Source organism: Oryctolagus cuniculus, chromosome 12 (genome assembly GCF_964237555.1).
Source record: "Oryctolagus cuniculus chromosome 12, mOryCun1.1, whole genome shotgun sequence".
NCBI classification, from domain to species: Eukaryota; Metazoa; Chordata; class Mammalia; order Lagomorpha; family Leporidae; genus Oryctolagus; species Oryctolagus cuniculus.
This window is the reverse complement of record NC_091443.1, coordinates 111,007,450-111,030,560: the sequence shown is the minus strand read 5'-3', so window position 1 is coordinate 111,030,560 and position 23,111 is coordinate 111,007,450. Positions and strand designations below refer to the sequence as shown.

At 44.0% G+C, this 23,111-nt stretch overlaps 1 protein-coding gene across 20 annotated transcripts in view; it reads right to left on the bottom strand.

The window, feature by feature from the left end:
* The window catches only part of MYO9A (myosin IXA), a 278,436-nt gene that overhangs the window by 215,520 nt on the left and 39,805 nt on the right, over positions 1–23,111 (bottom strand). For 19 of the 20 annotated variants that reach the window (XM_070054736.1, XM_070054737.1, XM_070054738.1 and 16 more), the window contains 3 exons: positions 19,184–20,094; positions 12,179–12,273; positions 3,660–3,722 (listed from right to left, as the gene is read on the bottom strand). In XM_070054736.1, coding sequence (XP_069910837.1) covers positions 3,660–3,722; positions 12,179–12,273; positions 19,184–20,023 — 998 coding nt within the window. In that variant the 5' untranslated portion in view covers positions 20,024–20,094. Of the gene's footprint in view, positions 1–3,659; positions 3,723–12,178; positions 12,274–19,183; positions 20,095–21,272; positions 21,497–23,111 lie in introns of those variants that run through there. The other variant, XM_051821762.2, reaches the window with a different exon arrangement.

Genomic DNA, 23,111 nt, shown 5'->3' with positions numbered 1-23,111 from the left:
GCAGCGCCAGCATCCCATATGGGCGCCGGTTCTAGTCCCGGCTGCTCCTCTTCCAATCCAGCTCCCTGCTATCGCCTAGGAAAGCAGTGGAAGATGGCCCAAGTCCTTGGGCCCCTGCACCCACGTGGGAGACCTGCAATAAGCTCCTGGCTATGGATTGGCACAACTCCAGCCACTGCAGCCATCTGGGGAGCGAACCAACGGAAGGAAGACCTCTCTCTCTCTCCACCTCTCCTTATTTCTCTGTATAATTCTGTCTTTCAAATAAATAAATAAATTTTTTTTAAAAAATCGAAGGTCATCCCTCTGTACCTACTGGAGACTGGTTCTAGGGAAACCACCCCATACCATCACTAGTGGTAGAATCCACTCGTCTCTTCTGTAAAATGGCATATAATTTTGCACATTACCTATGCACATCCTTTAAATTATTTCTAGGTTCCCTCTAACACTTGGCATAACATAAATACCATGTAAACAGTTACTGACAAGGAGGAAAAACCTACACATGTTCAGTACAAATGTAATTTTTTCTTCCCAAACACTTTCAACTGCCAGTTGGCTGCTGAATCCCCAGATGCAGAACCCATGGACACAGGGGGCCACCTGTGTATCAAAACACGGAAACAGCTGAAGCAGTGCTTAGAGGAACTTTTATCCATAAACTTCTATTTGAAAAGAAATCCGTAAACTAACCACTTACCTTAAATAACTTTCTGTCAATAAATTAGATAATCTAGATAAAACAGACAAATCTGACTAAAGAAGAAATTCAAAGTCTAAACAGATCTGTGACAATCACAGTTGGCATTAGTAATCAAAACACTTGACACAAATAAACACCCAGAATAAAGTGGCTTTGCCACTGAGTTCTACCAAACATTTAAAAACAATTAACTCTTGGCCAGCACCGCGGCTCACTAGGCTAATCCTCCGCCTTGAGGCACCGGCACACCGGGTTCTAGTCCCGGTTGTCCCTCTTCCAGGCCAGCTCTCTGCTGTGGCCAGGAGTGCAGTGGAGGATGGCCCAAGTACTTGGGCCCTGCACCCCATGGGACACCAGGATAAGTACCTGGCTCCTGCCATCAGATCAGCGTGGTAAGCTGGCCGCAGCATGACGGCCGCAGCGTGCCGGTGCGGCGGCCATAGAAGGGTGAACCAACGGCAAAGGAAGACCTTTCTCTCTGTCTCTCTCTCTCACTGTCCACTCTGCCTGTCAAAAATAAAATAAATAAATAAATAAAATAAAAACAATTAACTCAATCCTGTACAAATTTTTCCAAAAATGTATAGGGAGAAAGAATGTACATCTCATCCTATGACTCAATAAAGAATGACCTAGATAACAAAACAAGACAAATACATCACAAAAAAAACCCTTACAGTAATATTTGAGTACAGAGAGAAAAATCCTCAAAATACTGGCAAACCGGCCGGCGCCGTGGCTCAATAGGCTAATCCTCCACCTTGCGGCGCCGGCACACCGGGTTCTAGTCCCGGTTGGGGCGCCGGATTCTGTCCCGGTTGCCCCTCTTCCAGGCCAGCTCTCTGCTATGGCCAGGGAGTGCAGTGGAGGATGGCCCAGGTGCTTGGGCCCTGCACCCCATGGGAGACCAGGAAAAGCACCTGGCTCCTGGCTCCTGCCAGGATCAGCGCGGTGCGCCGGCTGCAGCGGCGGCCATTGGAGAGTGAACCAACGGCAAAAGGAAGACCTTTCTCTCTCTGTCTCTCTCTCTCACTGTCCACTCTGCCTGTCAAAAAAAAAAAAAAAAAAAAAAAAATACTGGCAAACCAAATCCCACATATAATAAGGATTATATGTACACACATTTGTAAATCAAGTCCATCAAAGTGACAGAAAATCAATTTGTAAACTGGATTTTCACCACCCATATATTGTCCAAAACTCAGAAAATAAGGCTTACTATCCCCACCACATCATTAAAATGTGTTAGAAAAAGTTACCGGCCACCGCCGTGGCTAACTTGACTAATCCTATGCCTGAGGCGCAGGCACCCAGGGTTCTAGTCCCAGTTGGGGCGCCGGATTCTGTCCCGGTTGTCCCTCTTCCAGGCCAGCTCTCTGCTGTGGCCAGGGAGTGCAGTGGAGGATGGCCCAAGTGCTTGGGCCCTGCACCCAAGCACTTGGTGAACACATGGGAGACCAGGAGAAGCACCTGGCTCCTGGATTCGGATCGGCGCAGCGTGCCGGCCGCAGAACGCTAGCCATAGCGGCCATTTTGGGGATGAACCAACGGAAAAGGAAGACCTTTCTCTCTGTCTCTCTCTGTCTAACTCTGTCAAAAAAAAGAAAGAAAAGAAAAAGTTACCAACACCCTCTGTTAGCTGCATTTGTTTTTTTTGTTTGTTTGTTTTTATTTTTTATTTTATTTTATTTTTTTTGGACAGGCAGAGTGGACAGTGAGAGAGAGAGACAGAGAGAAAGGTCTTCCTTTTTGCCGTTGGTTCACCCTCCAATGACCGCCACAGCCAGCGCACCGCACTGATCTGAAGCCAGGAGCCAGGTGCTTCTCCTGGTCTCCCATGGGGTACAGGGCCCAAGCACTTGGGCCATCCTCCACTGCACTCCCAGGCCACAGCAGAGAGCTGGCCTGGAAGAGGGGCAACCAGGACAGAATCCGGCACCCCGAATGGGACTAGAACCTGGTGTGCTGGTGCTGCAGGCGGAGGATTAGCCTAGTGAGCCACAGTGCCGGCCTGTTAGGTGCATTTGTAAGTCCTGCAAGTCTTATTGCAGGGAGCTTTTATTACGGAGCTTTTTTTAATTATTATAGTTTATTTTTCTTAATTACAGAGCTTTTATTAGGATTTTAACATGTTTCATATAATCCTCTGAACTGCAGAATGGTCTTCATTCTGTGGGACAGGAAAAAAGAAGAAGCAGGTACCTAAAATGTGAACGCAGGTCTCTGTAACTCTAACCTCCAGTTCAGCTTTATTATGTCTCACTACAGCATACGGCACGTTATACACCTCTCTGACACTTGGCGTCTTCACGTGAAGAGTATTACAAGGATCTTCTCTACAGTCCCATATACCTGGGTAATACAACGGGATTAAACTTGTACTGGGGGCTGGCGCTGTGCCTGCAATGCCAGCATCTCATATGTGCACCGGTTTGAGTGCACCGGTTTTGGCCTGGGAAAGCAGTAGAAGATGGCCCAAGTCCTTGGGCCCCTGCACCCATGTGGGAGACCAGGAAAGGGCTCCTGGCTCCTGTTTTCAGATCACCACAGCTCCAGCTGTTGCGGCCAACTGGGGAGTGAACCAGCAGATGGAAGACCTCTCTCTGTTACTCTGTCTTTCAAAAATTAAAATAACTCTTAAAAAAAAAGTTTTATTGCAAACTGTCCTCAAGTTAGACAAAGAACACCAAGAAACGAATGAAAGATCCAAAGCACGCTGCTTAGCAACAAGGGGCCACCTGAGTTCTGACAACGGGCACCCATCTAAAACCGGGCAATCTGCACCTTGGCAGCCTCTGAGAAAATGTTCTACCCACAGAAGAAACAGCAATGATGCATAAAGCAATGTATGTTGCAAACCAAACTAAAAATCTTAAATTTTAAAAATATACAAAGAGCCTACATGTAAATCTGCATGATAAGTGTATAAAATTATATGAATAAAAACATGTACCGTTCATTATGCTCTTGGTAAACGAGTCTGGACTTCTCCAGTAGGTATTTTTCAACATAGGCACTAGAAGAAAAATAAAATTGGTTGATATAAATAATAAAGTTTAGTATGAGACAGAAAAGTATTTATCTAGAGATGATGCAAAAGCATAAAGAGTACTAATCCTGATCATTTCAGTATGTTTATTATTGCTAATTTTATTGTGGATGTTGTCAGTCTCATTCATGCTAAATTCATAAAGTCACAAATCTTTGTTTTCAATAAAGCAAAAAAGAAAGTCAGAAGTTCAAAACATAGCACACAAGGCCTTCCATGTCAGAGACCCTCCATTCTCCACAGGCCACACACCAGCACACATACTCCCGACATGGCACTCTGGCACGACTTCTGAAACAATGCTCAACGATACACGTTGTTCCTTTATATATTCATTGCCAATAACATTCAAAGATACATGTTTTTCCTTTATATATTCACTGCCATCGCCAGATCCTGAAATTTACTCACTTTTAATTTACTGGTTTAGTCGACAAGCGTTCATTTACTGGGCACCGTACTAAGACCAAGCAGTGTGGAAAAGGATACACTGCCTGACCTCAAAGGCCTTGCATATTGGCAGAGGAAATCCGTAAGCCAGCAGTGACTGAGTGGGCGAGGCTTAGCACAGAACTGTGACCAGAACATAAGAGAAGCACCAAGAGAGAACCCGAGATTCAGTCCAAGAAGGAAACAGCTGTGAGCAAGAACTCCCATGGATGCTGAATACACAGCACACAGCAAACATTCATTAATATTACCTGGTACGTAAGGGACTGACTAAAAGAGTCTGAACCTGAAGGATTTACCAAAGGTGGCAAGGAGAACTGCCTTCAGATAAAGAAGTGGAGGGGAGCACAAATATCAACTTCAGGGAAAACAGTTCACTATGGCTAGAGAATGAGATGTGCAGGAGTAATCCTTAAGAAAAGCTACTAATACACTATGGGCCTGAAAAATGGACACCATCTTGACAGTGAAGAGGAACCACAACACCAACTGTATTTCTGGTGTTTTATTCTCCTTACCCAGACTGTACCCTTCACGTCTTCAGTACCTCTTACCCAATCAGGAGCAATCAGCTAGGATGCATCTGAAATCCAACAGCACGACGCTGCTCAATACAGATCACTCAACCCAGCCCTCTCTGAGGTCAGTGTCTGACTGCTGAGCCACACTCTTCCCAGCCCCTGGCTGCCACCGGCCCCAGCCAAGGCAGTCTGTTCTCCCAGGCACGCCCCTCCACCCCGACTGCAAGCTCCTGTTCTTCCCTCACCCTCACTCCCCAGCTACCCCCACTCTGCCCAGTGGATTTCAGTCCTTCATTAAAATAAAGCTGCAGTGTGCCTCCTGTGCCATCCGCTGCCATCACCACCACCAGTAATTAAAACTGTTAACTTCTTCTGAATTATCATGATCACCTTCAGTGTAAATGACCAAAACAGGCTCTCAACTGTCTAAAATGAGAGAAAGGGAACACACATTGACTAATACGTTAAATTCTCACAACCATCCTGCATAGCAGGTAATGTTGCCCCTATTTCACATGCGTAAAAACTGATGCTCAGGGGGCGGGCACTGGGGCATAGTAGGTTAAGCAGCCACCTGCGGTGCTGGCATCCCACACGGGCATTGGTTCAAGTCCCAGCTACAACACTTCCCATGCAGCTCCCTGCTGATGGCCTGGGAAAGAAGTAGAAGAGGGCCCAAGTCCCTGGAACCCTGTATCCACATGGGAGACCTGGAGGAAGCTCCTGGCTCCTGGCTTAGGATCAGCCCAGCTGCAGCCATTGTGACCATTTGGGGAATGAACCAGCAGAAAAGAAAGCAGTGGAGGATGGTCCAACTCTTGGACCTCTACACACATGCGGGAGATCCAAAAGTTCATGGCTCCTGGCTCCTGGCTTCAGCCTGGCCCAGCTCCAGACACTGCAGCCATTTGGGCAGTGAAGCAGCAGATGCAAGACCTCTTTCCCTATATCTCTGTAACTCTGCCTTTCAAATAAAAAAATAAATCTTTTTTTAAAAATTTAAAAGAGAAGTATATCAGCACAGAAAAAGAAAAAAGGGGTAGGTAAAGCAAATTCAATGTAATCATTGAATCTGACTGGAAGTTCTTACAATATTTACTCTATTTTATATATATTTGAAACAGTTTTTTATAATAAAAACTTTTTTTAAAACATTCACATATTAGAAGGCCGGCGCCGCGGCTCACTAGGCTAATCCTCCGCCTAGCGGCGCCGGCACACCGGGTTCTAGTCCCGGTCGGGGCGCCGGATTCTGTCCCGGTTGCCCCTCTTCCAGGCCAGCTCTCTGCTGTGGCCAGGGAGTGCAGTGGAGGATGGCCCAGGTGCTTGGGCCCTGCACCCCATGGGAGACCAGGAAAAAGCACCTGGCTCCTGGCTCCTGCCATCGGATCAGCGCGGTGCGCCGGCCACAGCGCGCCGGCCGCGGCGGCCATTGGAGGGTGAACCAACGGCAAAAGGAAGACCTTTCTCTCTCACTGTCCACTCTGCCTGTCAAAAAAAAAAAAAAGAAAGAAAAGAAAAAACATTCACATATTAGAAAGCAGAATTAAAAGAAAATGGAGGGGCCAGTGCTGTGGCATAGTAGGTTGATCCTCCGCCTGTAGCGCCAGCATCCCATACAGGTGCCAGTTCTAATCCCAGCTGCTTTTCCTCAATCCAGCTTTCTGCTCTGGCCTGGGAAAGCAGTGGAAGGTGGACCAAGGACATGGACAAAATGGCCAGGGCAGCTCCAGGTAAAAGCCAGGAGCCTAGAAGTCCATCTGGGTTTCCCACATGGATAGCTGGGGCCCAATCATTTGGGCCATCTTCCGCTGCTTTCCCAGGTACATCAGCAGGGAGCTGGATCAGAAGTGGAGCAGCGGGGACATGAGTCGGTGCTCATATGGGATGATGGTGCTACAGGTGGCAGCTAACCCCACTGTACCACAATGTTGGGCCCAGTAAAGCCTTTTTAGATTGTGTTTTGCAGTGCTAAAGATAACTACAAACATTAGAGCTTTATTCATAATTTGTCATCAACTAACCACTATGACTATGCTCCCTAGTCACTGAACAAACCTCCTCAATACACAAAGTCTGTCATGATTCCACTCATTTGCTAGTGACGGTTTCTCAATTGATAACGTGATTTCCTACTTGTTTTGCTTGGAAATTTGCAAAACCCAACATAAAAGCCATCTCTTGATGTGAATTTCTCCAAACACATACTTCAATATTTACATGGCTCATTTACTGTAATCATGTTATATGAATATTTGTCTTCCCAAAGAGACTGAGAACATGTATATATCTTAAATCCTTAACACTTAAGACACTGTCTGGTACTCAAAATGAACTCTTTCAATTTTTGTTAATAAACTGATAAAATGAACACATTAAAAATGTTTAATATAAGGACAGGTGTTGTGATGCATTGGATTAAGTCACCACAGGGGATACCCACACCCCACATCACAATTCCAGATACTCTGCTTCTGACCCAGCTCCCTGCTAACGCCCTGGAAAGTCGCCGATGATGACTCAAGTACCCGACGCCCTGACACTGATGGAGCTCCTGGCTCCGAGCTTGCGTCTGACTGCTGTGGGCATTTGGGTAGGGATCCAGCCAATGGGAGATCTCTCTCTCAGCCTTTCAAATAAATAAATGAATAAATATTCTTATTATTTAATATTTTAATAAAAATTATTTTTAAAATATTTGGGTGTATACATATTCATCTGTGACCTTAATTAATAAAGAAAATTTTTGTTCAATGACATAAGAAAAAGCTTAACAATTTTTTAAAAGATTTATTTATTTATTTGAAAGTCAGTTATATGGAGACAGAATGAGGTGGGGAGAGAGAGAGAGATATCTTCCATCTGCTGGTTCATTCCCCAATTGGCCTCAACCATCGGAGCCGAACTGATCCAAAGCCAGGAGTCAAGAGCGTCCTCCGCTACACCACAGTGCCAGCCCTGAAAAATTTTTAACATTTTAGGTAGTCTTTTGCTTTTCTTTTTTTTAACAGGTTTTGGCTTAGGTAGTAGAGTGTAGGAATACAGTTCAGGTCAAAATTTTAAAATTTAAATGCAGGTGTAAAGTAGTAAGACTTAAGCATAATCAAACTGGCATTTAAAAAAATTACAGATGGGGGCCGGCACTGTAGCATAGTAGGCAAAGCGTTCCCTGCAGTGCCAGCATGCTGCAGCCATTTAAGGAATGAACCAGTGGATGAAGATCTAGGTCTTTGTCTCTTTCTCTGTCAAATAAATAAATAAATCTTAAGAAAAAAAAAACTACAGATCAATATCAACTAATACAGTCAAAAAATCATGAGCTAAAAGTAGCAGGCAGAACACAACCAATTTCTTTTAAAAAATTATTTTATTTATTTGAAAGAGAGTTACAGGGAAATGGGGAGGGAGGGAAGGAGGGAAGGAGGGAAGGAGGGAGGGAGGGAGGGAGGGAGGGAGGGAGGGAGGGAGGGAGGGAGAGAGAGGTCGGTCTTCCATTTCACTGGCTCACGAGAGAGAGAGAGAGAGAGAGACAGACAGACAGACAGAGGTCTTCCACTTCACTGGCTCACTCCCCAGATGACTGCAACAGGTAGAGCTGAGCTGATGCGAAGCCAGGAGCCAGGAGCTTCTTCCAGGTCTCCCACGCAGGTGCAGGGACCCAAAGATTTGGGCCATCTTCTACTGCTTTCCCATAGCAGAGAGGTGGATCAGAAGTAGAGTAGCCGAGTCTCGAACCAGTGCCCATATGGGATGTTGGCACTGCAGGCTGGGGCTTTAATCCACTGCACCACTGCGCTGGCCACTCACAACCAAATTTTTTTTTTTTTTGACAGGCAGAGTGGACAGTGAGAGAGAGAGACAGAGAAAGGTCTTCCTTTTGCCGTTGGTTCACCCTCCAATGGCCGCTGTGGCTGGCGCGCTGCGCCGGCGCACCGCACTGATCCGATAGCAGGAGCCAGGTGCTTTTCCTGGTCTCCCATGGGGTGCAGGGCCCAAGCACCTGGGCCATCCTCCACTGCACTCCCTGGCCACAGCAGAGAGCTGGCTTGGAAGAGGGGCAACCGGGACAGAATCCGGCGCCCCAACCGGGACTAGAACCCGGTGTGCCGGTGCCGCAAGGCGGAGGATTAGCCTACTGAGCTGCGGCACCAGCCCACAACCGATTTTAATAAGTATGCGTATTAGGTCGGTGCGGTGGCTCAATAGGGTAATCCTCCGCCTGCGGCGCCAGCACCCCAGGTTCTAGTCTCGGTCGGGGCACCGGATTCTGTCCCGGTTGCTCCTCTTCCAGTCCAGCTCTATGCTGTGGCCCGGGAGTACAGTGGAGGCTGCGCCGGAATGGGAGACCAGGAGAAGCACCTGGCTCCTGCCTTCGGATCAGTGCAGTGCACCAGCCGCAGCGGCCACTGAGAGGTAAACCAACGGAAAAGGAAGACCTTTCTCTCTGTCCACTCTGCCTGTCCAAAAAAAAAAAAAAAAAAAAAAACAAAGTATGCGTATTATGTCTATCTAGGTGTATGCATGTTTGTACTGACCAGCTGAGGTTCTTTTTCAGGAATGCAAAATGGTTGAATCCTGGGAGAAGAAGAAACAACCACAACACTAATAAACACCTGGATGGAGCACGTATTTATCTCCAGACACCAGAGAGGCCTTTGAGAAAACTCAGTACCCTCGACTAACACACACACTCACGCAAACGAAACCTGAGCATTTGGCCTGCTGGTGAAGAGCCTGGTTCAGATGCCCACATCCCCTACTGCGGCGTCTGGGTTTAATACTTGGCTCCAGCTCTGGAGCCCTCCCGCCAGTGCAGACCCTGGGAGGCAGTGGGGAAGGCTCAAGTGACCGGGTTCCTGAAACCCATGCCTGGGTTGAGTTACCAGCTCACAGCCCAAGCAAGGCCCAAAACCAACCATTCTGGCGCTGTGGCATGGTAGGCTAAGCCTCTGCCTGTGGCACTGGTATCCCATATGGGCACCAGTTTGTATCTCAGCTGTTCCTCTTGTGATCCAGCTCTCTATGGCCTGGGAAAACAGTGGAAGATGGTCCAAGTCTTTGAGCCTCTGCACCTGCACAAGGCTCTTGGCTACTGGTTTCAGACTGGTTCAGCTCCGCTCCACCCACTGCAGCCATTTGGGGAGTAAACGAGTGGATGGAAGACCTTTCTCTGTTTCTCCTACTCTGTGTAACTCTACCTCTCACATATATAAATAAACACACACACACACACACACACGCCAGTCATTACAGGCATTTTGGGAGTAAACCAGTGGATGGGAACTCTCTCTAATATCCCCATCTTTCTGTTTCTCCCTCTCTTAATCTCTCCTCTCTTTCTCTGTTTTCTCTGTCTCTCACTCTTAATAAAAAGGAAATAAAACATTTTTAAAATAAAATAAAATTCCTAAAGTTGTATGAGGTTTGCATTCCTTAAATAAAAATTGGGAAAAAAATAAATAAGATGCTTAAATGGTTAACTTGATAGAAGATCCCAAAGCCAGTATTTTACTTAGCAGAGAATATTGTCACAAGAAAATAAGACAAGATAGAAAATAGTAAGATGGGCTAGTGCTGTGATGTAGTGGTTAAAGCCTCCACCTGCAGTGCCAGCTGCTCCACGTCCAATCCAGCTCTCTGCTCTGGCCTGGGAAAGCAGTGGAAGACAGTCCAAGTGCTTGGGCCCCTGCACCCAGTGGAAGACCTAGAAGAAGCTCCTGGCTTCAGATCGGTGCTGCTCTGACCATTGAGGCCACCTGGGGAGTGAATCAGTAGATAGAAGACCTCTCTCTTTCTCTCTCTCCCTGCCTCTGCCTCTCTGTAATTCTGCCTTTCAAATAAAACAAATAAATCTTTTTAAAAAATAAATAAAACTTAATAAAAAAAGAAAATAATCAGAAGACAAAACTGAAAAAAACATAAAACTGTTTTTTCAGATGTATCTATGAGAAGCAATAAAAGAACTAACACGAACAACAAGATAATTTAGTAAGGATATAAAATATCAAAAATCTATAGCTTTAATATAAAACTAGAAAATATAAACAATGCATAATTAGAAAATATTATATAAGAAAATCATGTAATAAAAAGACATTAAAATACTTAATAAACTCAACAAGAAACACCAAAAATTAAGATATTCTAAAGGTGCCAATTTTTTCCAAATTACTATGCAAATTTAACGTTAATCCAATAAGAGCAAAGCCAAGGAAAAACATGGAGCTAAGGGAAAGACTAACCTGAAAAAGCTACCTATAGTATGTAATTCCAACCATGCAACAATCTGTAAAAGATAAAACCATGGAGATCATGAAAAGATTACTAGTTGTGGGGCCGGCACTGTGGCGTAGCCAGTAAAACCACCGCCTGCAGTGCCTGACATCCCAAATGGGCGTCAGTTCAAGACCCAGTGTTCCACTGCCAATCCAGCTCTCTGCTGTGTCCTGGGAGAGCAGTAGAAGATGGCCCATATCCTTGGGTCACTGCACCAATGTGGGAGACCTGTAAGAAGCTCCTGGCTCCTGGCTCCTGGTCAGTGCAGCTCTGGCCGTTGCGGCCAACTGGGGAATGAATCCGCAGATGGAAGACACCTCTCTCTCTCTCTCTTTCTGACTTTCCTTCTCTCTCTGTATCACTGACATTCAAATAAATAAGTAAATCTTTTAAAAAATCATTAAAAATGATTACCAGTTAGTAGGGACACACAAGATTTTGAGGAAGTAAGATTATTCTGTGCTGACCTGTAACAGTGACTACAGGTCTTTTACGTTAAGTGTCAAAATTCTCAGGATGGACAACACTGAGTGACCCTGAAGGCAAATCATGGGCTTTAGAGGTAATAAGAATGTATCAGCAGTGGAGTACCAACTAGAAGAAACACTAATGCATGTTTGTTAACAGGAGACATTGAGAGGGGAGTATGCAGACACAAAGGCATGTCTGGGGCCCTGTGCAGTTACTACGTATGTCTGCTGAGAACCTAAAAACACTCTAAGAAGCAAAGTCTACCAATTTCTTTAAAAAGCTATAAAGGACATTGCTGGCACAACCAGAGGACTCTGACCGCAGACTGAAAAATAAGACTTATTCATGTAAAAAAATTAAATTTCTTGAATACAGTAATAGTGATATGGCGAAGTAGAAAAATGTGGTTGTTTTGGGAACTACAGTAATGGGGTGGGTCAAACTATATATAGTTTAACTTATCTGAAAACAATTCAAATGAATGCATGCAAAACATAAAGAGCAAATTAATAACAATAAATTTAGGGTAAAGGTGTATGAGTATTACTTTCGTGAGTTTTGACTTTTTCAAAAGAAGTTCAAAATAATTTTAATGCAAATATCAATGTCACTATCCTCATTAAAGAGTCAATGAACAGCCCACAGTTTATAAAGGGGTAATAATAATCATAAAAACATAACACTACCATTAAGTAATGTACTTACCCAAGTACTGTGCCTGTTTCCTGGTAATTGACTTGAATAAACTTGCCAAAGCGACTTGAATTGTTATTATGAGCTGTCTTCGCATTTCCAAAGGCCTGTCAAAATAAACAACTGTAGTAAGTTTTATTTAAAAGATAAATCTATATTTTTTAACTGCTATTTAGGTCACTTCAAAGAGACATGATGCCGAAGAAAGTGGAAAGACAATCCACTCTAAATTCAAACTTGTAGTCCTTGTTCAGGTAAAATTAAAGAAATGAAGTAACTGAGTGCTCTTAAAGTTCAGATTTCTCTTTCTCATTTCAGGGCCAGTAAAACTTCTTAATACAGTTGCATTTTCTAAACATCTTACCTCTTTAAAACAAACCATACTTACTACAAAAGAGTAACAATCACAAGCTCCCACAATTATTACCCAAGATAAGTGTACCATGAAAGTAATACTGCCCAGCAATGTGAACTAATGACACTAGTATCAACACCGATTAATATAAACATTTTCTAAGCAGTTAGAAGCCAAAAACAGGCTACACATTATATAATCCATTTATATGAAAAAAACAAAAAGCAACAGTAACTGGAAGCAGATCAGAGGAATTCTAGGAATGGGCTGGGACGGAAAACTGTCTACAAAGAGGCACGGGTTGGGATGGGGGCGGTCTTGGAATAGCAGATAAAGCCACCTCCTGCAAAACCTGTATCCCGTATGGGCGCCAGCTGGAGTCCTGGCTGCTCCACTTCCAATTCAGCTCCCTGCTAATGGCTTGGGAAAAGAAGCAGAAGATGACTCAAGTGTTTGAGCCCCTGCCACCCATGTGGAAGACCAGGATGAAGCTCCTGGCTTCAGCCTGGCTCAGCCCTGGCAATAAATCTTTTAAACATACATACACACACACACAGGGGCACAGGGGTATTGAAGATATCCTACGCCTTGATTGTTTCATGGTGGTGACATGGGCATCAAAACTTGCCAAGGGGCCAGTGCGGTGGCATAGTGGGTAAAGTCACCACCTGTGACTCCTGTATCCCATATAGGCACCAGTTCGAGACCCCACTGCTCCACTTCTGATCCAGTTCCCTGAGAAAGCATCACAAGATGGCCCAAGTGCTTGGGCCCCCACACCCAGGGGGAAGACTCAGAATAAGCCCCTGGCTCCTGTTCCCTGGCTTCAGCCTGGCAGAGCCTTGGCTGTTGCAGCCACTTGGGGAGTGAACCCGCAGATGGAAAGTATCTCTTTCTCTCTCTCTAATTCTGCCTTCCAAATAAATAAATAAATCTTTTAAAAAAACTCATCAAGATACATTTTAAATGTATACATTTTATTGTATGTTATAACAATAAAATTTATTAAATGTAAATGTAAAAAACAAGGCAGGCTAAACCATTCACCTCCTATTTGAAGAAACAAGGCTAGAAAACAGAGACAATTCACTGCAGCGCATGTCCACTAACTCTAAAAGAATAAGCCAGGTACTTAAGATCTAAATGCAAAGTCACATGTGTGCTAAAGTGTAACTCTGCAGAGCACACAGGCGCACACAAACACACACAACACAGGTGAGGAGGTAAACTCACATCTCCCACAGTTCTCAAAGTGTGGTCAAGACCACAAGGAACAGCATCACCTGAAAATCTGCAAGAAACACAAGTTCTTATGTTCCTCAAGAACAACTGAATCAGAGTATCTGAGGAAAAGGTCTACACAACACCTTCCTATGTCTAATGTGAGCTCAAGTTTGAGAACCACTATTCTACTTAGTATGCACGCAATTACATTCCTGTGCAACTACATTTTCATCAGTATTAAGAATGAAATTATTGGGGCTGGCATTGTGGCACAACAGGTTAAAACCACGGCCGGCAGAGCTGGCATCCCATATGGGCTACAGTTCAAGTCCCAGCTGCTCCACTTCTGATCCAGCTCCCTGCTAATGCACCTGGGAAAGCAGCAGAGGATGGCCCAAGTGTTTGGGTTCCAGTACCCACATGGGAGACCCAGGATAATCTCCTGGCTCCAGGCTTCAGCCTAGACCAGCCCTGGCTGTTGCGGCCATCTGGAGCGTGAACCAGCATATGGAAGACCTCTCTGTCTCCCTGTCTCTCTCCAACTGTGCCTTTCAAATAAATAAAATAATCTTTTTAAATAAATAAAATATTTAAAAAAAAGAATAGTAAATTAATGAAAATCTCAAGAAACACCCCTCACAAAGCCTTGATTCCACTGTATTTAAGTAGTGATTGGAAGAGCCCAGGCTTTCAACCACCACCCAACCATCTGTGACTGCTATACAGAGTGTAGCCTTGGTGAGGCTTGAACAGCACAGTTTACTCCACTCTGCCTTTTCCCTCTCTACCACACGAAATTCTGAAAACTTAACACAGCAAAGAATCATAAAATGTTGCAATGTCAATTTCATCAAAGAAATACTCACTTAAATGTCCAATGTTTGTATTTTAGCAAAATAAATACATAAGCTTAGAGATAAGACATGGGTGTGTAATGAACTACTCCTATTTCCATACTGAAAGATGGATATACAGCAGGCAAGAGTAACAACAGAGGTGCTTGCCACACTGAACATACAAACTGTTTTATTTAAATCTCTTGAAAAGATCATTCAAAGTGAGGTCCATAAAAATGGCAGAGTAAGGAGCTCTGAAGACTCCCCCGTTCATAGAAGAAACAAGAACACTGACCAAAAAATTGTCAAAGTCAACAATTTAAGAATTCAAAATTAACCAAAAGCTTCTAACAATCCTTAGGCAGGGGATTTAATCAAGAAAAACAGCTTGAGGCAGGCACGGCGGCACAGCAGGTTAAACGGTCATATGGGAATGCAGTTCTAGTCCCGGCTCCTTCACTTCTGGATCCAGCTTCCTACAAATGCATCCTGGAAAGCAGCAGATGATGGCCCACTTACTTGGGCACCTGCCATCCATGTGGCAGACCCCAATGGAGTTCCAGGCTCTTGGCCTTGGCCTGGCCCAGACCAGCCTGTGGACAGGCATTTGGGAAGTGACCAGCCGACAGAAGATTGATATCAACTAAAAGGAAAAATTCACTAGAGAGGCTCAAACTAAGACATGAAAAAGTAGAAGAATCAGCAATTGATCAAAAAGAAAATCCACAGGAAAATGAGAAAATAATCCAAGATGAATGAAAACAAAGACACACCATACAAAGTACGCACAGAACAGAGTAAGGAAAATCTCAGAACTCAATAGCTGCATGAGACTCTATTAGAAAGATTCCAAATAATAAACTAAACTGCCACTGTAAGAAAACAGAAAACACAAATGTAAAAACAACCAGAAGAAATACGGAGGGGAAGTAAACAGACAAGAAAAACCAATAAATAAAATAAAACCAAAACACAGGGGAAATAAATAGACATAAAGACAATTAATAAAATCAAAGTTGGTTCTTGGACAGTATCAGTAACAAGGCAAACTTTTAGGAACAGAGAACAAACAAAATGAACAAAATACTCAAATAATAAATTCAGGGAAAAAATGTAACACATAATATTAAGACAAAAGAATGAAAACTATATAATCATTTTACATGCAGAAAAAGCATGTAAAATCCTTTCATGACAAAAATACTCAACTAGCTGTGAATCATATGGAACTTTCTCTACCTGATTAAAGACATCTATTAACAACAAACTTAATAGTGAAAAAAATGAAAGGTTTCCCTCTATAATAAAAAAGAACACTTGAATGTCTGCTGTGCCCAATTCTATTCAATTAATGTCTTTGACTTTCTAGTCAGGACAATTAGAAATAAAAAGAAAAAGGGAACCCAGGTCTCCTACGTGGGTGACAGGGATCTAAGCACACAGTCCACCCTCCACCGCTTTCCCCGGCACATTAGTAGGGAGCTGGATCAGAGGTAGACCAGCCAGGACTTGAATGGTCACTCTGATAGGGATGCTGTTGTTTCAGATGGCAAGTCAGCTCCTGCACCATCATGCTGGCCCTTTGCCTTCGTTTTTAAATGACACCTTTTTAAAAAGTTGTTAAACTTTAAAAAAAAATCATACAATAAAATTCTGTGAATTTTAAAACATAAATCTGTGTAACCTTCACTACCATATAAACTCCTCATGATAATCCTTGTCTTCATACTCTGATCTGCCCTACTTCCATACGTTGTGGCTATCACTTGCTTGTTCTCTACTGTTGTTCCTTCCTGTTTGAGAATGTCATAAAAATGGAATCATGTGTTTGCAAAGTTTTGAGGCTGATCTTTCCTTATTTAAAAGTTTTTCTTTGTGATTTATCCAGGTTGTTTTTTTAAGGAAACACAATAAAGCTTTTTTTATTTCAAAAAATACCGCAAATTGAAGATTTATTAATTTGAAAGGCAGACACAGAAAGAGATGGAGAGGGGGAGAGAGGGGGGAGGGAGGGAGGGAGGGAGTGAATGAGGGAGATCTTTCATCTGCTGAAAGGAAAAGTAAAACTTTCAATTCATAAATGACAGAGTCTTGTAGAAGAAAATGCTAAGAAATACTAGTGGACTTCAGGGGCCGGCGCTGTGGCATAGCAGGTAAAGCCACCGCCTGCAGTGCCCATATGTGCACCTGTTCAAGTCCTGCTGCTCCATTTCCAATCCAGCTCTCCGCTATGGCCTAGGAAAGCAGTGGAAGATGGCTCAAGACCTTGGGCCCCTTCACCCGCATGGGAGACCCGGAAGAGGCTCCTGGCTTCGAATCAGCACAGCTCTGCTGTTGCGGCTAACTAAGGAGTGAACCAGCAGATGGAAGACTTCTCTCTCTCTCTCTGCCTCTCCTTCTCTGTGTAACTCTTTCAAATAAAGCAATTAATCTTTAAAAAAAAAAAGAAAAAGAAAAAGAAAGAATTAAGCAACTTCAAAAACTCTGCAGAGAAACAGAATTAAAAGATAAGTTTACTTTGGGGCCAAAAAAAACAATAATTTGACATCCATGCAGGGTTTTTTCATAATATGCATCTTCCACGAATGTTTCAAAGCATCATTGGACACAAAAAAAACTATTTGAGAGGTAGCCATTTGAGGGTTAAGACGCCCCTGGGTACAGCTCCCAGCTCCAGCTCCTGACAGGCTTTCTGCTAAGCAGAGTCTGACAGGCAGTGTTGATAACTCAAATAATCAGGTTCCTGCCACTCATGTGGAAGACCTGGATTCAGCCTGGCCCAGTCAAGGCCACTGTGGGCATCTGGGGAAGGGAACAGCTGAGGGGAGATCTCTCTGCCTCACACTCTCATTATTAATCTGCCTCTCAGATAAATAAATAATTTTCGAAAATATTCAAAAATTATCTGAGCAAATAAACTCAACAAGTGGGGAAAAAAGCAATATAAATCCATTATATTTGTATCTACTAGCAATAAAACAAGCAGCATTTTAAAAATTCCATCAACAGTAGCATCAAAAAGAACTGAAATACAAGGACTGGTATCATGGCTCCTCCGTTTAACTTCTACCTGGGATGTCCAAAACCCATGAGAGTGTCACTTCAAATTTCAGCTACTTTTTTTTTTTTTTGAGATTATTTATTTGAAATAAATCAGAGTTCCAGACAGAGAGAGAGAGACCAAGAGACAACATCCATTGGGTCACTTCCCAGATGGTCACAATGGCCAGCTCTGGGCCAGGACAAAGCCAAGAGTCAGGTGCTTTCTCCAGGTTTTCCATGTTGGCAGCAGGGGCCCAAGCACTTGGGCCATCTTCCACTGCCTTTCCCAAAATCCTCGCTTCCAATCTGGCTCCCTGCTAACGCGCCTGGGAAAGCAGAAGATGGTCCAAGTCCTTGGACCGATGCACCAGAGACCCAGAAGAAGCTCTCGGCTTCAATCTGTCCCAGCCATGGCCACTGTAGCCATTTGGGGACTGAACTGTGGATGGCAGATTCTCTCTCTGAGTGTCTCCTCTTGCATAACTCTGCCTTTCAAAATAAATAATCCTGAAAAATAAAAAATGAATTCTCATATACTTACCACTTTTTGTGGTCTTTGAAAGAACATTTCAAAATCTACTCAGAAAATTCCCAAGTATATAATACATTACCATAGTCACCATGAGGAAAATAGGTCTCTCAAGCTTACTCCTCCCATCTAACTGAAAGTGTGTGTGTCTCTGGCCACTCTCCCAACCTCCAGCTTTTGGTCATCACCAATTTATAATCTGTTTCTATATGTCTGATTTTTTTTAGATTCCACATATTAAGTGAAATCATATGGTATCTGCCTTTATGCATTCTCTGTTCTTACAACACTTGATAGTACTTTTAAAACCATCTAAAACTAAACATTTTTCTCAATTCCAAGAATATTTTCCCCAGTCACTTTTTTTTTTTTTTTTTTTGACAGGCAGAGTGGACAGTGAGAGAGAGACAGAGAGAAAGGTCTTCCTTTTTGCCACTGGTTCACCCTCCAATGGCCACCACAGCCGGCACGCTGCAGCCGGCCGCACCGCAGCGGGCACACCGCGCTGATCCGATGGCAGGAGCCAGGTGCTTCTCCTGGTCTCCCATGGGGTGCAGGGCCCAAGTACTTGGGCCATCCTCCACTGCACTCCCTGGCCACAGCAGAGAGCTGGCCTGGAAGAGGGGCAACCGGGACAGAATCCGGCGCCCCGACCGGGACTAGAACCCGGTGTGCCGGCGCCGCAAGGCAGAGGATTAGCCTATTGAGCCACAGCACCGGCCCCAAAAGGCATCTTAACCACTTCACAAAAACACCTGCCCCTGCTTCTCCCTTCATAAGGGGACAGATATGACTCTACTCATTTATTTCTTTGTAACACTAATGATCCAAAGACAAAGACCCTCTTTAAAAAAAAAAATACTATTATCATACTCTTCAATCTTCACACTACCTTTTTGGTTTTCCCATCTTTTAGGTCCCTAAAAATTTTAGTTTTACTAAAAATTATGTCTATATTTCCATTTCAATTTCTCCCATATACCAAAAATTTTGTAAAGATAAGTTTAACAATAATATTTCTATACTCTTACCTCCAGCACTGGTCCGGCTCCAAGAATAATTTGTTCTACCCCACTGGCAAAACCTTTCTGACTTAGAGCAGTCAGATGGTGAATAAGAAAGTTCGTGCTTTGAGTCTTCCCAGAACCACTCTCTCCAGAAATGACAATGCACTGGTTTCTCCGGCGCTGCAGCATGGCGTGGTAAGCTACATCCGCCACGGCATAAATGTGCGGCTCAAGCTTGCCCAACTGGTGGTTATCGTACATTTTGACATACTTGGGGTTATAAATAGGAAGAAACTTGAATGGGTTAATAACTATTAGAATACTGCCAACATAGGTATAAATTTTTTCTTGCTTAAAGCGATTTCGTAGATTTTCTAAGAGAGTTTTCTCATTCAAATCAGGTAAACTACACAAGTCATCAAATTCTTTCTGTTGTGGCTGAGGAAGAAAACCCCGCTCCATCATCCTGCGCCGCTCCTCTGTCACCCGCAGCCATGACTGCAGGCTACCGTAGTGGATAGACCCATCGAGGTTTTTCTCTCTCAGAAGGAAACGGTAGTCCTCGCCACTCAGGCGATTTTCCAGAGCCATGCGAGGCCACAGCAGCATTCGCTGCACTGGACAGTCTGTTGGGTTGAGTATCCATTCTTCTCCCCCAAATTCCTTTACCTCGGCCAGCACGTAACATTTTGTTTTGTCAAGACGAAGTCTGTCTATAAGACAGTCGATCACCTCGGCAGCTGTGGAGCTTTTCCTAGCCGGGACTGGACAGTAGATGGTCCCTTCTGAAATGGTCCCGGGATAGACCCGTAACGTGTGCTCACTATCCTCCAGGCGTCGCCTCCCTCCATCACTCACGCTCATATTGGACCCTGTCCCATCAGCACGGGCGGTGTGTCTCCAGAACTCTGCAGACCATCTTCTCAGCACACGAGCTGCAACAGGAAAGAGGTGGACATTCAGCACCCACGGGACGCACTGCTTTCCAATGCTCAGGAAAGAAAGTAGACATGCTGATTACATCTTTTAGAACACAAAATCCTAACTCTTGCAATAGGAACAGTCTTGAAAACTGTCTCACTGAGACTACATAATATTAAGTTTTACTGTCCAAATCAAGGAGCTTTCCAAAATAACTCACCAAAAAAATATATTTCTTTTTATTTATTTATTTTTTTACAGGTAGAGTGGACAGTGAGAGAGAGACAGAGAGACAGAGAGAAAGGTCTTCCTTTTCCATTGGTTCACCCCACAATGGCCGCTGCGGCTGGCACACCATGCTGATCCAGAGACAGCAGCCAGGTACTTCTCCTGGTCTCCCATGGGGTGCAGGGCCCAAGCACTTGGGCCATCCTCCACTGCCTTCCCAGGCCACAGCAGAGAGCAGGACTGGAAGAGGGGCAACCGGAACAGAACTAGAACCCGGTGGGCTGGCGCCTCAGGTGGAAGATTAGCCAAGTGAGCTGCGGAGCCGGCCATCATTCTCATATTTCTAAGCACTTCAGAAGTTCAGTTCATCTTCACAATGCCTCCCTGAGGGTGGTTTTTATCACCGTTATCTTCATGTTACAAATGAGAAGACAAGTGCAGAAAGATTACATAACTTGCCCAAAGTCATAACTGGAATGCGATAAGGTTGAGATGGGAAGCAAGCAATCTAGTCTGGCCCACAACATAAACCCACTGAACCATTTGGAGTAGCCTTGCCAAGGCAACCACAGGTGGGACTCAAAATTCAATAAATTTACAGCAAGCTAATTTTTAACCCAGTAATTTTGTATGGCCTGCAACTGGTATTATGAGTATCTTAAATGGCCCTTGGTAGAAAAAAGATTCCCCACTCGTGAAATACCATTGTTTCCTGGTAGACAGCAGATGGCCCAAGTGCTTTGGGCCCCTGCCACTCATGTAAGAGACCTGGATGGAGTTTCTGGATCCTGGCTTTGGCCTGGCCCAGCCCCAGCTGTTACAGCTATTTGGGGAGTAAAACGAAAGACACAAGATCTCTTTCTCACTCTCTTTCAAAAAAAAAAAAAAAATCTTAAAAAAAAAAGTTTTCCTACATGTCTTCAAAGGCCTAAACTTTATTTTGTTTGTTTTTTGAAGGCCTCACCTTTCAAGATGCTTTAAGACAGGGCTCTTAATTTCTTTTACTCCAACTCTGATTATCAATTGAAGCAGTACCACACTGAATCCTCTGCTCCTTCCCCATGAATTTAAAATGCCCCTTTGTCAATTTTCCAAGCTCTGCGCTCTGTTCCACTGATCTATTTGTCCATCCATACTTCTGTTAATTTTGTATTTTCCTGAACATCAGATGGCTTCATGTTTTGAGAACTGAAATTAACAGTTGTACTTTATTTATTGTTTGAAAGGCAGAGAGATGACAGAGAGAGACAGGCAAAGAGACAAAGATCTTCTATCTGCTGGTTCACTCCCCAGATGCCCACAACAGCTGGGCCAGGCCGAACCTAGCAGCCCAAAACTCCACCCAGATGGAGTGGCAGAAATCCAAGTACTTGACCCTTTACCTGCTACCTCCCAGCATGCACACTGGCAGTAAACAGAATCAGAAGCAGAACCAGGAACTTGAACCCAGGCACTCCAATATGGAACGTGGGCTTACCAAGCAGCATCTTAATCAGTGCACCAATGGCAGCTTCCCTGTGTACTTTTAATGGGACATCGTTTTGTTTTTCATACAAACACCAAAAATGCACTGTTCACTAATTTTTAAAAACAAACACATTAGGGCCAGCACTGTGGCGTAGCAGGTAAAACCGCGGCCTGCAGCGTCAGCATCCCATGTGGACACCGGTTTGAGTCCTGGCTGCTCCACTTCCAATGCAGCTCCCTGCAAACACACCTGGGAAAGGAGCAAGGGATGGCCCAAATCCTTGGGCCTCTGCACCCATGAGGGAAATCCTGGTGAAGCTCCTGGCTCCAGGCCTTTGCGGGGATGGAAGACTTCTCTCTCCCTGCCTCTTCCTCTGACTCTTACAAATAAATAAATCTTTTTTAAAAAACATTCATCATAATCGTTCCTTTAAAATTAATAATTTTAATATTAATATTAAACAGTGTTCAAATTTCTCCAGTTATAGCTATTCTGGTCAAAGCAGGAGAATCTGCTCTGCAGTAACAATGAGGATGTTCCCTGGATAGTAGTAGGTTCCTCAGTGTAAAGCCACATTTGTGGCCTCCTAAATCCCGACATACACAGCTTCATACAAGCTGTGGCCTCAGACAGTAGTCAGCAGAAGCCTCACAATCAGGATGCTGTGGCCTATACCACTGCAGAAGATGACCTAGTTAACTACAATCCAATCCCTACAGCTGAATAACATGACAACCCTAGAACTAAATTCAGAATCCTGGCCTACGGTTTTCAATCATAAGCCCTAGCCCTAACTGCCTCCAAAGGCAAACCTGCGGCTGCTTTACCTGCAGGCCCCTAGCAATATCCCACTCATGGCATTACATTCTGTTCTCTTTCCAGAACAAAGACATTCATCTTCTTTTAAGCCCTACTCCTGTCAATTTGGTATTTTTTTTCTTCCTGTTATTTTATCAATCGTTTGATGTTTGAAGAAAGGTTGCCTCAAATTATCAAAAACCCATCTTGATGGCATGCCCATCCTCACTAAGTCTCTTGAAAAATCTACATTTGTAATTCCCAAGGGTAAGCACTGATAACAATCCTTTGGGGAATCTTTTTTTTTTAAGATTTTTATTTTTATTTATTGGAGAGGTAGATTTATAGCAGTGAGAGAGAGAGACAGAATGAAAGGTCTTCCATCCACTGGTTCTCTCCCCAAATGGCCACAATGGTTGGTGCTGGGCCAATCTGAAGCCAGGAGCTTTTTCCGGGTCTCCCACGTGGGTGCAGAGGCCCAAGCGCTCAGGCCATCTTCTTCTTCTTCTTCTTCTATTTTTTTTTTTTTTTTTTAAA